Genomic DNA, 15,075 nt, shown 5'->3' with positions numbered 1-15,075 from the left:
GCCCATTCACTGATGTGCTATCTGCAGTGAAAGCCATTCACGCATCTGGCCAAAGTAAGATATGCCTCTCTTATCATTATTCTTTTGTCTGTATTCTGCCCATTAACACTCTTTTATACACCCATCTGTTAGTGCATTAGCGTCCTGAATTCAGAATGTAAACAAGTCAAATTAAACATTATCTGCTGCATAAACAGTATATTACTTTAAATCATCATAGTGTGGTTTAAACGACTTATTTTACTGACCTCATGTGAATTCTACTCATAGAATGAGGCATAAAGTCATTGATAACGCATTTTAATGTCACATTATTGTCCTGAGCATCCTCATATTTAAATGTAATTCTAAATGCCTCCCACAGCAGAGTGGCGGGTGTCTGAATGTTTGCAAACAGGAAGTATACCTTTGCTCGACTGTTTTGATCTTCTTTTTACCCCTGAATGAAGAACAAAGATGAACTTATACAGAAGTATATCAGGGTCTTGCATGCCAATGCTTTTAAACCTCACAGCTTCTACTTTTCTCGGAATGGAAACATGGCTGCAGGAATTTGCTTCCATTTAGACATTAGCATAAGGCCTGGCACTGATTTTGGGTGATTTGACCAGACTTGCATTTCTTCCTAAAGGTGTTCAATGGGCTTTGTGCAGGCCAGTCGAGTTCTTACATACTTGACTCAATAATCAATTTCTTAACGGACCTCACTTTGTGCACAGGGACATTGTCTTGATGGGACATAATAGGGCCCTCCTTAAACTGTTCCTACTAAATTGGAAGCACAAAGTTCACTAGATTGTCATTATTTGCATTAAGATTTGTCTTCACTGGAATTAAGAGGGCTTGCAAACCCATTAAATAGAAGGGGTGTCCATATACTTTGGGCTGTTTAATGTATGTAAGTACATTCTTGAAATGAATGCAAACAAAGTTTCTATTTGAGATCATTTTTGTATTTAACTGTATACTCCACAGGCTATGCTGTCTTTATCAGCCGCCGACAGTACTGGAAGTTTGACCCAGTTCAGCGCAAGTTTCTGGAAGGTTACCCACGCTATGTTGGAGCAGACTTCTTTGGATGTAGCATGCCATAAACTCTCAGGAAACTTCACTGTCTCTTGCACCATGCTGCCACCCTCTCTGGTCTGAAGCATTCAGTGTAAATTTCTTGAACTGATCATTGGACTGATCAGCCGGCCTTATACAAACTTGCATGAACCTCTACTTTTTTATACATGACCCACTGTATGATGTAACATACACTGTGAAAATGTGCTTCACCTAAATTAACTGATTTTATTCAAGTCAAAAATGTTTAATCATGCTAAATTAATCTGACAATTAGTTACACAAATGAAAGTAATTTGTATGGTTTGCAGGTGACTTCTTTTTTCATTGTAAGTTCTTGCTCCCCAGGCATTTATAATCCTTTTATCTCAAAAATGTCTGATCAATCCATTTTCTTCTCAGGAAATCTTGCACATCTGAGCTTTATGAACCAAGAGCAGCTATGTCTGTATTTTTTATTATCAAACTTCGACCATGTCAAGAGACATTAATACCCTGTTAAGTTGAAAAAAAGGGTGCTAAAACATTTGTAATCAGGGATTTTTGCATTAGATGCAATGTCCGAAACTTGTATTCGTAGGTTTTACATTTCTCTGCAAGTTGTACTGTAATTTAAATACAGACGGAAATCAGTTGATTGTAGCATGTTAGTTGCATCTGATGCCCTTTCTCCCCATTATTTACTGTACAGATTGTTTTGATTAGTAACATGCATTAGAAAACCGCATTTAGAAATCTCTCTCATCCAATAGGGGAGGGATATTTTGTGTTTGGATATGTTCTTTTAGGAACAGAAACTCTAGACACATAAACTTGTTTATGATGTTGATTTACACTGTATGTTTGAGTAATGTACACTCAAAAAATATTTTAGCCTATTTTTAAAATGTGCACATTTCAATTTGATAATAAAACTCCATCAACTGAATTTTGTAATGTTTTACAAAATTAAATTAATAAAATACAATACTAAAATAAAAATAAATATATATATATATATATATATATATATATATATATATTGTAAAAGGAATATTCTGGTTTCGATACAAGTTAAGCTCAATGGGCAGCATTTGTGGCACAAAGTTGATTACCACAAAAATGTATTTAGACTTGTACCTCCTTTTCTTTAAAAAAAGCTAAAATTTGGGATCTAGTGTGGCACTTACAATGGAAGTAAATGGGGCCAATAAGTAAACTTTTAAATACTTGTTTCAAAAGTATAGCCAGAAGATATAAAATGCATGTTAACATAATTTTAGTGTGATAAAATCACTTTTAAAGTTTTCTATTTAAAGTTCTAGCCAAGTTTTCACCTTCTTTGCCGTAATGTCAGCAAACCCTGAAATGATTGTATTTAAATAACATTACAGCTCAAATAATACAAGTTTTAACAGAAGAATTAATGTAAGTGCTTTTAAAAAATTATAAGCTTCACATTTCTGCCTTTAAACCAGTGGTGTAGTAGTTTCTTAGAAGGTTAGCAACATCCAATCGTGTCTGAAATCAACGTTCAGATTGGATGATCAGTTTAGTCAGACTGCCTTTCTTGCCCATGACATCAGTTGTGCTCCTGCCTCCCATAGCTCTGTGCACATTTAGAGAGATTCAAATGAGCACACACACACAAAAAAGCCTAGTCATTGTTCTGCCCGCCATACATACCATCAATTATTTCAGGTGGGCATACACAAAATCCTAAAGATAGGTGGGCATATGGTGAATAGTAGTAGACTACACTACTACTTTAAACCCTCCAAAAAATGGACCCATTCACTACCATTGTAATGCCTCAATTTAACCTCGATCTTTGCTTTTTTTTTTTTTTTTTAAGAAAAGGAGGGATCAGTCAAAATTATTTTTTGTGGTAATCAATATGCCACAAATGCTGTTGATTGTGCTTAACTTGCATTGTATATGGAATATTCCTTTAAAAAATACTCAATTAAAATTTATGGAATTTTGTTATAAAAAAAATGTTTGTGTACAAACAGAAAAACTGTCACTTCTCAGTGCAGGACACTGACAATATTTTAACTCTAATTGAACTCTTTCAGTCTCAGTTTTATGGTGCTTTATTAACACTACACATCTTTTTCCATTTGTATTGCCAAAGTATTTTCATATATATGAAAATACTTTGACAATACAAAAAAATATATATATATATATATATATATATATATATATATATATATATATATATATATATATATATGTATGGAGGCCCTGAACTGCAAGGTGAACAAATTATTTTCACAAGGTGAATTTATTTTAGGTGTCTTAGTGCCTTTCTGAGCCTTTGTCCTACTTTTTTTTACTCAGGCAAAATTATTCCATCCATCTTCAACCGTTTATCCGAAGTCGGGTCGTGGGGGCAGCAGCTCCAGCAGGGGGCCCCAAACTTCCCTATCCCGAGCCACATTAACCAGCTCTGACTGGAGGATCCCGAGGCGTTCCCAGGCCAGTGTGGAGATGTAATCTCTCCACCTAATCCTGGGTCTTCCCCGAGGCCTCCTCCCAGCTGGACGTGCCTGAAACACCTCCCTAGGGAGGTGGCCAGGGGGCATTCTTACCAGATGCCCAAACCACCTCAACTGACTCCTTTCGACGCAAAGGAGCAGCGGCTCTACTCCGAGCTCCTCACGGATGACTGAGCTCCTCACCCTATCTCTAAGGTAGAAGCCCGCCACCCTTCTGAGGAAGCCCATTTCGGCCGCTTGTACTCGCGACCTAGTTCTTTCTGTCATGACAAAAAAAAATATTATTATTTATTATTATTGTTATTATTATTATTATTATTTCTTTCTCTGAATAACGAATCTCTGAAATATTTCAAAAAGATAAATAAAAAGTTTTACTGAGGGGAAAAAGTAAAAAAGTAGGCACTAAGACACCAACAAATATTTTTTTACAGAGTTGCATCTTGTGGTTCAGGGCATCCATAAAATTAAGAAGATAAAAAAGAAGAAAATATTTAATACACAGTGTAATTAGAGTAGCCTAATTAAAATAAAAGTACACGGAATGATATTAAGCTATAAAAATAAAACAACAAATAAAAGGTAGATATAATAGAAAATAATAGAAGAGCAACTGTCATAATTGGACACAAGTTTAGTGATGAAGACAGGCTCAAGTCAGATCTTTCTCTCACACCGCATTTTTTAATAAATTATATGTAATCGTTTCAATTGACAGACTTTGATGATCTTTTTCTCACAACATTCACGTACATTTATCGCTACAGGTTTTTTTAAATTGTTTTTTATGCTTCAGTTGCTTCTGCTTTGAATATTTACTGTGTAAATACTTATGAAATGTGTGTAATATGAAATGTGCGCTGTATTTTGCTACAATTAAAATACTTTTAGACACATTACTTGTCCTAAATCTTCTGTGAACCACTGTACACGGGTGAACAGTAGTATTTTGCTTATATCCACGTGGAGGCGCTGAAGCGACTGAAGAAGCTTGAAAGTATTATTCTTGTGTTCAAACACAAGTATTATGAACCATCAAGTATAATCGAGGTCGAAGCGTGGACATGGATGTCTTGAGGTTTAAAAGCCACCTACATTTAACCGACTGATCGTCGGCCAGGGTCAGTGTTTTTTTAAAAGTCAAGAAAGTGAAAGTTTATATAGACATCATGGCACACAGCGTCACTCAAGAGTTCATGCAGATTCCAGCCGTCACTCGAGCTAAAAAAAAAAAGAAAAAAAAGCAGTCACTCGAGCTGACACGACTGCATGCGTCCTGACAACTGCTGCTGTGGTATGCAACCTATTTATATACATTGTAAGAGGTCTAATATACGTCTGAAGACCCAGGCAGTACTATAAATATAGTGTCACATGGGTCAGCATAACACCAATTTGATACCTTAAACAATTTTGATTATCTACCTACATTCAAGATTCAATTTCAGGGTCAAGTCCATTAACTTGCTTTTCCAAAATCAAGATTTTATATTAAAATGTATATAAAAGTATAAGGCATAAAGTGTGTATTATAGGTTCTGTAACTGGTCACTATTTCTCTAACCATGTGACATTCATTTTTAAAAGTGCAAATACAAATTCCATGTGGTCTCTCAATATGACGTTATGAACACTAAATAATGATAATAATTATACAACAATATACAAACATGATATTATGTGTCTTTAACTACTATATTCTTAAGCATATGATACTATATACTTATTATGTACATACGTGTTGTTGCATTGTTCATAGATTTAGGGTACCTGCATTTCATTACACCTGTATTTACACTGTTAACTTTACCCCTAAACCTAATCTAAACCCTAACCATAACCCCTAATCCTAACCGTTCCTAACACACAAACAAATTCACACAGTTTCACAGTGTATTTGCTTTGCATTACTACATTTGGCTCCTGTGCAGCTGTGTGCTGTCGGTCATCTGTGTTTGCATCCTTGACTGAGCAGATGTCGTTACTGCCGAATGCTGGAGGAAGGCTCCTTCTGTGGCCAAACGGCAGACTTTGTCTACATGTTCCTGTTTGGTGGTGTACTTATGACTGTATCCCTCAGCATTCATCACACTAAGAAAAGCTAAGCATCTCTTTAGCAAAGTATTAGCATGTAGTTTGGTTCATATCCTTGCAAGATCTCATATAGATTTTAAATTATGTATGTATGTGACGAGGAGGATGGCGTGGCCAGCACTGAATCAGCTGATCAGAGGGAGAGCGAGATAAAGGGCAGCTGGAGACCACGGTTTGAGAGAGAGAGATAGAGATGCACGTGGTCTTGTTGCATATGTGTCTGTGTTTGTTTACGTTTGTTTTAAGTTAAGTTTATTATTAACACTTTATGTTTACTGTTCAGCCTGTTCCGGCCTCCTCCTTGCCCATCTATGAACTGTTACAATGTATTACTGTATGTATTCTACATGACTATTCAATTAAGAAATGTGTTATAACTTCTACAGGTTTATAAAAACTTGTTTATATCTAGGTTTTAAGAGGCTTTTCTCAGTAGCTGTGTTTCTATTTCAGTATTTTATCTTTGACATTTTTTTACTCTAATATCTGCAGCTCTTTGGTCTATTTGCCAACCTGTTCTTTTTAAGACAGGCCTTCACTATCATGCTGGTTCATGTGTGGAGTAGAAGAATCCCTTACGTTCACATGAACTTCTTTGGTCTGCTCAACCTCCAGGCCCATTCCTTCCCTGAGTGCTCATGGGATTCTCGCTGTTACTCGGCAATTCCATTGTTATTGATCTCCTGGGTATGTGAACTTTTCTCCTGAGACACCCATGTAAAAGAGGTGTCTTTGGATCTTGAAACATCCCCTTTTAAATTCTATATGCTGTGCAGGATTTTGATAATGACTGCATAAGCATAGCATTCCTAGATGGCTCCAAAGAAGAACTTGAAGTACCCAGGCTTGAAGGAATTTCTGCAAAACAATTTTTTGTTTGTTTTTAAGAGGGCCAGATTTGTCTGCTGCTTTCCTAAACTAATCGAGGGACGTTTTCTATCGAAACTAATCGAGGCACGGTCATGAAAAACGTAGAAAGAGTTGGGCACTTTGGAATTATGATTTCTAGGCTATGGAAATTAAAATATCATTAAAAAACCATGGACAAGTCATGCACATTTCTATAGTATATATAAATCTTTCTAGATTTCTTGGCTATAAATTGCTTATTGTGTTTCCAAATCATTGTAAAATGTTAAATCCTATAAAAGTCAATATGATAAACCCTGCCGTCATGCCAAAGAATAATGCTGACCTGATCTTTTAAGTCTTTTCAACATTTAAAGTGATAGTTTGCCCAAAAATGACATCATTTACTCACCCTCATGCATCCCAGATGTGTATGACTTTCTTTCTTCTGCAGAATACAAATTAAGATTTTTAGAAGAATATCTCAGTTTTGTAGGTCCATACAATGCAAGTACCAACATTTTGACACTTCAAAAAGCACATAAAGGCAGCATAAAAGTAATCCACATGACTCCAGTGGTTAAATCCATATCTTCAGAAATGATATGATAGGTGAGGTTGAGGAACAGATCAATATTTAAGTACATTTCTGCTAGAAATTCTTCTCCCTGCCCAGTAGAGGGCGTATGCAAGAAGAATGTGAATCAGTTAAAGTGGAGATTGACAGAGCAGGCAGGAGAATTTATTGGAAAAATTTACTAAAACAATTATCTGTTTCTTCCCACTCACTTATCAAATCACTCCAGAAGACATTGATATAACCACTGGAGTCATATGGATAATTTGGGTGAACTACTCCTTTAATTAATTTAAATATATGTTTCTTTATATTGTTTTGATTTAGGTATTGTTATAGGACATATTTACTACTTCCTGGAGGATGTATTTCCTAACCAGCCAGGAGGAAGAAAGCTTCTTGCCACTCCTGGAATTTTGTGAGTATGAACATGAATATTTGAATTATTTATTGTCTTTTTATCATGTTTGGCTCTGATACTCAAACAGAAGTGTTCGTTCATATTCTACAGTCAAGCTCTATTTGACGCACCTCAAGAAGATCCAATCCATGCCCCCCTTTCAGAAGATCAGAATGGGCTGTCCTGGATTGCGCGAGATGGAGACCTACAGGTCAAGATGAAGGTCAAGGTCCAAATGAAGAAGATCATCAACGAGAAGAAAACTAGAAGGATTCAGTACCAAATTTTTCTAAGGACAGCAATAAATCTTGCCTTGCTTTTAACATCCTCCTTGGTTTAGTTGTATGTCTGAATGTTCTTTATAGGGATAGCTTGACCAAAAATGAAAATTCTCTCATTTACTTATCCTCATACCATCCCAGATGTGTTTGACTTTCTTTCTTCTATTTCAGCTCTGTTGGTGCGCACAATGCATGTGAATGGTGACCAGAACTTTGAAGGTCCAAAAAGCACATAAAAGCAGTATTAAAGTAATCCATAAAAGTCCAGTGGTTATATCCATGTCTTCAGATGAAATATGATGTGTGAGTTCTTTGTGCATATCGCCACCTACTGGGCAGGGAGGAGAACTATAGTAAAAAAGGACTTAAATATTGATCTGTTTCTCACACACCCCACACACCTATCATATTCTTCTGAAGACATGGATTTAACCACTGGAGTCGTGTGGATTTTTATTCTGACTTAATGTGCATTTGGAGCTTCAAAGTTCTGGTCACCATTCACTTGCATTGTATGTACCTACAGAGCTGAAATATTCTTCTTAATATCTTTGTACTGTGTACATTACAAAAAAAGTCATACACATCTGGGGTGGAATGAGGGTGAGTAAACGATGAGAGAATTTTCATTTTTGGGTGAACTATAGGCTCTATATATTGATTTTATAGGTGCTTTACTCTATGGCCATCATTTGGAATGTGCATCCTGGAAGGACAGATTCTTTGTATCCGAGACTATGGCAACAAGGATTTTACGTTTGGCCGCCTTAGTGCCTTTGTGTAATTTTGCATTCAGTGCCATGCACATCACAAAAAAAGTGTTCCTTTGTTATTTTGTTCTGGAAGAACAATACCATTGTTTTGGTCACCTAGTTTTAAACAATCATGGTTTTCTTAACTTTATAATGATTTACAAAGCAGTGTTGCTGTGAATAGTAATGAACACATTGAGCAGATGACGCAGGTGGGCACATTCACAAATGTGCCGACTATCTGAAATGCCAAATTAAACAGACTATGCATTTCCAGGCTCGTGGCCTTTTGTTAGCACAGCACCATGGCAAAATACAAAATGCTTTGTCAAAATGGTTAAGATAAATTGTTTGGAAGTTTGTTCTCCGGAAAGACTGCAATATGCCTTAAGAAACAACACAATGGATACATTTGCAAGAAGCTTCGAGAAACTTTTGCTCTATCTGAATATAAATACAAACACTCGAAGGCTTATCTTGCGTTAGCTTTCCTTTCTGGTGGTTTGCCCTATATTTCAGTATTAAAAAATGGAAACATGGGCCAGCATGGGTCACCTCTAAAGCACATTTTGCTTCCAAGTAAGACACTTCACCCCAGAGGTTGCCTCATAAAGACCGTCCTTGTGACTTGTATTGCAAGTTGTTTTGAACAAAAGGCAATCCAAAACAACAGGCAAAAAAAAAAAACTAATCTTACTGTAATCATTTTATTTAAAAGTACATTATGTTTACAAATTGGCATCTATACACAAATGCAAAACAAGACAAATAAAGATACCATAAGATACTCTCAACATTTCAAAACAGACACCGTCTGTGTCGGAGTGGTCAGATATTGGATATAGGGAAAGGTCACCACACAGGGCTTTTGACTAGGCCAGACTGGCACAGACATTACTTAGTTTACAGTAAATTACAAGTTGCCCAACTTAAACTTTGATCTGGGGGGACTGGAAGTCTTCAGGACTGGCCAATGGAATGTCTAAATTTCAGTAATTCTGTGTTGTAGCTCTATTGGAGTTTCATCTGCTCTTTATGTTTCCATAATTGTGGGAAGGTGCCGTTATCATCACCATGCTGGGGCTGTGTTTGCAAGTCTCCTCATCCGCCTGAAACAGATACACAAAACAGTTTTATCTTTAATGGAAAGTCTTTGAAACTTAGCAATACATGTAGTGCTTTAAAATAAATGTTTAACCCCAAAATGAAAATTCTGTCATCATTTACATTCCCTCATGTTGGGTGTCAATTGTACTGCTGCAAAAGGGGCAAACAAGCCTGGTCTGCATCTAATAAGATACCTTGTGTTTCTGTCCTGGTCCCTGATCTTCTTCTCCATCTCAGCATCGGTCAGTGTCTCTAGCAGTGGACACCACTGATCAGCATCACCTGTGTTTCTGATGGCAATCTCCACTGTGGGGAGAGGGTTCTCGCTATAAAGAAACAAAACACAGTTAAGGAGATATCAGCATTTCAGCTCCAATGTGACTTTACGAAAATAAAAAAAAGTCTGGCACGATAAACATGACAGATCTAGTTCAACATCAGGCATTACTAATTAGAATGCTTAGAAGGTGGCACATAACCCTTCTGGTGAGTTTTCTAATGTCCCACACAGTCTGAGATGATGCCCAAATTGAAGAAAGTTTATATTGGTTTGAAAGTTCAAGCAAAGAACACTTCATTATTCTTTTTATGATACATGAGTAATGCTTATTTGGGGCCCTTTAATAGATAGTTTGGGAGAAGCTTAAATTATGTAAATATTCCACTTTTAAAGTCATAAACTTGTTGATGTATTCATAATTTCTAAACATGCACTATGCCAGCCACATTTCACCTCAAATATTCTTATGGTGATACTGCTTTAAAAGGATTTCTTGACACATCATGCTCAGCCAGGACTGTGAAACAGCATTTTTGATCATGATTTGACTATGTATGGTCATCCGTACCTGAAAGCATATGTCCTCTGATGCCAGCTTAGCTGGCCTCGGATGCTATATGCGATAGTGGTTACAAACTCTCCTCCCAGCCCCAGCTCAGAGCACAGCTTCAGTGCAAACTTTTCAGGTGAGTTCTCCTTCTCAGACATGTCCCATTCAAACTGATCCACAAGAGATATGTTCCCAACGTGTATGTTTAACTACAGGGTTAAAGACAAAAGCAATGAAACACTTAGAAGGTTATCGTTATCTATTTTCCTGCAACCCCACATCTTGCATTTTAATGCCTACAGTGAAGGCTTGCAATGAGTTTCCAATGTAAATTTATTATTCAAACATTGAAAATCCTGGAATTAAAGTTTCTGAATTTTCAAACTTCACATCAAAGAAAACAATGTAAAATAAATGTCCTTACTTCCATTAAAGCACTCAATCTTTTAAATATGCTGGGATACCATGAATATAAACTGTTAAGGCAAAAGAAATTGAATACAGCAGCCTAAAACATTTGTTAATTTTCAATATTTTTTAACTTAATTATGTCATCAGTATAAAATGTAGTGAAAATAAAAAATACAATTATAAAAATTGTGATAATAAGATTATTTTCATAGATAACTTTTCATAATAATTTTTAACCCCTTTATGTAATAAAGGAATAGTTCATTCAAAAATTTAAATTCTCATAACTTACTCACTCATGCTATCCCTGATGTTGGAAACTTACTTTCTTCTTTTGAACACTTTGAATTTTAGAAGAATATTTCAGCTCTGTAGGTCCACACCATGCAAGTGAATGGTGGCTAGAACGGAAAGCTCCAAAAAGCACATAAATACAGCATAAAATAATCCACTAGTTAGTGGTCCAGTAGTTAAATCCATATCTTCAGAAGTGATATGATAGATGTGGGTGAGAAACAGATCAATATTTACTTCAATATATTTTTACTATAAATTCTCCTATGCTCAGTAGGTGGCAATATGCACAACTCATGCAAAACGCCAAAAACAAAAGAGGAAGAATGTGAAAGTGGAGATTTATAGTAAGAAAGGACATAAATATTGATCTGTTTCTCACCCTCACTTCTGAAGATATGGATTTAACCACTGGAGTCCTATGGGATACTTTTATGCTGCCTTTATGTGGGTTTCACATGCATTATATGGACCTACAGAGCAGAAATATTTTTCTACAAATCTTTGTTTTTGATCAGCAGAAGAAAGAAAGTCATACACATCTGGGATGGCATGAGGCTGAGCAAATGAGAGAATTTTCCTTTTTGTGTGAACTATCCCTTTAATAAGAACTTTAAAATGTATCATTAAAAGTTTGTCTTATTTATATATCTTATATTTTCACAATGCACAAGGAGGTCTAAATAACTGATTATTGGGAAGGATTCATAGATCTGTTAGATTTACAGCTGGAATCATATGGTTTTGATAATCAAGTTTTGGATTTCATACTAATGTGGCTCGGGATAGGGAAGTTTGGGGCCCCCTGCTGGAGCAGCTGCCCCTGCGACCCGACTTCGGATAAGTGGTTGAAGATGGATAGATGGATGGATGGATGACTTATGTAGTACCTTGATAATCACTCTCTGGTCCATCTGCTCATCCAGTATGCTGTCTGTGGGATAGGACTCTATCTGCTGTCTGATTGCCGAGGCAATGGCAGGAACAAAGGTCAGCGGACTCAGGTCCAGGTCATCACACAAGATTTCTGCAAACATCTCTGGAGTCATAAGTTTCTCTTTTGGGACAGGAGAAAAAAAGTAGAGTTCAGAGTGTGTGCAGTAGGGTGAATGTTTTACTGTGAGACTGTTAGTATTAAAAAAGATAACTTTTATGAAAGTGTGTAAGGGACAGTCTACCATTCATGTTCCATGTGAAAGCATCTCGCAGCTTCTGCCCGTCAATCTCCATGTCCAGTCGGATAGGCACCAGGATCTCAGACTGGGTGGCATTCTCATGGATGACAGCAGGGTCATGATCATCAAAGCTGTACATTACAGAGCCGAGGACAATCACAACACAAAAATAAAACCAGCAAAGATTATGAGTCATTAGAGGCTTTTTAGTTCATCCTTATCTTTAAAGTCAAATACAGGAAAGAGTTCTATTCTTAGTTGATTACGTTTTCTGTGATGCTGAACTCAATATCATATCATGAACCATGGAAAGATCAAATCACCAGAGGGGGAAGGTCCTCTTTTTGTCACGACCCATACGGTTGCGGTTGATTGTGGTGGAGCAAGGAACAGCATCCAGGTGATGGGAACTGTTGGGAAGAGTCGGCACCCACTGACTGTTTCTCTTGGCTTTCTGTTCCCTGTGAAAAAAACACATAATAAAATCTGACATTCAGGTATTACAGGCAATGTGATAATCAAAATGTATACATTTATAATACATTTTACTGTCACCGTTTTAATTATGACCCTCTGAGTAAGACTTGACCTTCGTGGACATTTGTGGCTCTATGTTTTGAATATCAAAAAGTTTTAAATTGTTTACCTGAGATAGGCTGGAGGCTCTGTGCTGATCGACACAGCCTTGTACTTCTCATCATGTCCCTCAAATATCTCCTCGACTTCTGAGGCCTTCAGCAGTGTCACACTGGTGGCTAAAGTGGTGTAACCGTGATCTAACACACACAAAAAATTGCTTATATGATAAGATAGTGCCATTCTGAGTTTATTTTGAACCCTTGATACAGTTCTTTTTGCAACACTCACCGTGAGATGATGCGACGATCTTCTTTCTTTCTTCTACTGTCGCTAGTCTTCTAGAGAGTGATGGGTAGCGCTTATATAAAGACCCTCTGAACATACGCAAGTAATTTCCCACCTAAACACACAAACATAAGATATCTTTTAAGGATACCTTTCATGCACTCTGCATGATAGTTGAGCGCATTGGATTGCCATCAACCTCTGATAAACTAGTATTATGTTGTCTTCTTATACAACTACACAACAAATGTCAAAACTGCTCTTGATAGTTCGTCTAAAATAGCCAGAACTGCTTAAGATGAAGGAATAATCAAGAAAAGCCACCAACTCCAGTTATCAATCTAATTCCATAAGAAAACAATCTTAGCTAGCTAGATGACTTCATTGGTAACGAATACATTACAGTATATGGTTCATAAAAACAAGTGTAATCCTCACAGAAGTTATCACTGCGTTTAATTACTAACCTCTGACCCAATCATGTAGAATTCTCCATCCTCCTCCAGCTGGAATTTAATGGGTTTCTGTCCGTATGTTTTGCTTAACGCCATGTTGAACGTTAGATCGCTTCGGTTCCTGTGAACCTGCGCACATGCGCTCAGCCAGATTGAATTTGGCGCAGGAAAAATGACGTAACCTTTGTATGTGGTTCCAGAGATTCTTTTATGTTCACCTTAACAACCTCCGAGGCTCTATCACGGGAGAGTCTCTGGTAACGCTCAACTAGCACGTTACGACAGTAAGTCGCCGTTCTTCTTCTTCCGCTTTATTGGCAGTTGGCAAGCCAGTTTAGGCGCATTCCGCCACCTACTGGAATGGAGTGTGAGGCATTGAAGGAGGAAATGAAAATATGGAAAACACCTAATTTTTTTATTCTGAATATCACATTATTTCCCAAGGACTTGATGTTATATTCTTTTAATCAGACCTGTTGTCTTTAGGTAAAAACAACCTTAGTCACATTTGAATTGTTATTCAATAAGTTCTGTAATGTTAAACAATTAATCACTTTGGATATGGATTTAACATCTTCTCTGATCTGAGATCTTTCTTTGTAAAACCTATGCATCCTAATAGACATGTTAGTCACCGTTAGCGGATCCAATACAAATAAACGAGGAGAGCCGTAATCTGACACTTACCTGTCGCAAAATTGCCAGTTTCTTCTCTAATCTCTTATAAAACATCAATTTTATCGTAGTAAACTCCACACATAGTTCAATCCAAAAGGGTTGTTTAGTGTAAAACATGTTGAAGATGAGCGGACAGGTGGTCAGTTCGTTAAACAATTAGCTGTTTCCTCATTAATTCAGTTTATTCAGCACACTGAAGCATCCATTACCTCCTCACTCCTCGCCAATGTACCGCACATAGAATTTCTATGGGACCGCCGCGTTAGACTATTCGATGCTACGCGTGTAGGTTGTTCTTGGTAGAAGGGCTCTGGTGTTCACTGACCTAAAATAAAAAAATAAATAATCGAACGTTTGTTTTAGCAATTCTTTAGCACAGTGGTTCTCAACCTTTTTGTCTCCAAGGCTCCCCACAGTCCAAGAATATATTTAAAGGCACCCTCGCCCGAAACTAGATGATTAAAATAATTAATAATGGATCATTTTTTTTTTATTCTAGAAGTTTCAGAACGAGTCTGCTTATAATTTATGGGCATATACATTAAATTATTTTTTTGCATTTTAATTCAATTTGATTATTTTAATTATTTTCATATTTCTTATTTTAATTTAAGTTATCTTGAGGCCAACCTTGGAAGTGTGCTAAGGACCCCTAGTGGTTGAGAACCACTGCTTTAGCGTTCTCAACTAAAACATTATATATAATTCTTTGTGCTCACCTGTCTGAACCATTTAAAAGAACAAGACACCAGTTGGC

The 15,075-nt window shown here is 36.8% G+C and overlaps 2 protein-coding genes and 1 pseudogene across 2 annotated transcripts in view; 2 read left to right on the top strand and 1 right to left on the bottom strand.

The window, feature by feature from the left end:
- The window catches only part of LOC127621117 (stromelysin-3-like), a 35,862-nt gene extending 33,833 nt beyond the window's left edge, over positions 1 to 2,029 (top strand). The window contains exon 8 of the mRNA XM_052094576.1: positions 976 to 2,029. Within this exon, the coding sequence (XP_051950536.1) occupies positions 976 to 1,094 (119 nt within the window). The 3' untranslated portion in view covers positions 1,095 to 2,029. The remainder of the gene's footprint in view (positions 1 to 975) is intronic.
- A 2,586-nt stretch (positions 2,030 to 4,615) lies between these two features.
- LOC127620657 (derlin-2-like) lies at positions 4,616 to 7,811 on the top strand (annotated as a pseudogene).
- A 1,012-nt stretch (positions 7,812 to 8,823) lies between these two features.
- Positions 8,824 to 13,936, bottom strand: smarcb1a (SWI/SNF related, matrix associated, actin dependent regulator of chromatin, subfamily b, member 1a). The gene is made up of 9 exons (XM_052094397.1): positions 13,653 to 13,936; positions 13,189 to 13,300; positions 12,968 to 13,097; positions 12,645 to 12,782; positions 12,325 to 12,452; positions 12,037 to 12,203; positions 10,460 to 10,650; positions 9,806 to 9,937; positions 8,824 to 9,613 (listed from the first exon to the last, which is right to left on the bottom strand). Exons 1-9 carry the CDS (start codon positions 13,734 to 13,736, stop codon positions 9,574 to 9,576), a joined length of 1,122 nt encoding a protein of 373 aa, XP_051950357.1. The 5' UTR covers positions 13,737 to 13,936; the 3' UTR covers positions 8,824 to 9,573.
- Between the last annotated feature and the right edge of the window lie 1,139 nt (positions 13,937 to 15,075).

This window comes from Xyrauchen texanus, chromosome 27, assembly GCF_025860055.1.
Source record: "Xyrauchen texanus isolate HMW12.3.18 chromosome 27, RBS_HiC_50CHRs, whole genome shotgun sequence".
Lineage (NCBI taxonomy): Eukaryota > Metazoa > Chordata > Actinopteri > Cypriniformes > Catostomidae > Xyrauchen > Xyrauchen texanus.
This window is presented reverse-complemented; position numbering and strand designations above follow the sequence as displayed.

Coding starts and splice junctions, on each gene's coding strand:
- smarcb1a (XM_052094397.1), bottom strand. CDS start 13,736: ATGGCGTTAAGCAAAACATACGGACAGAAACCCATTAAATTCCAGCTG. Junction 13,301..13,652: donor TCTACATGATTGGGTCAGAG/GTTAGTAATTAA, acceptor TTGTGTGTTTAG/GTGGGAAATTACTTGCGTAT. Junction 12,204..12,324: donor TTTCACATGGAACATGAATG/GTAGACTGTCCC, acceptor CTGTCCCAAAAG/AGAAACTTATGACTCCAGAG.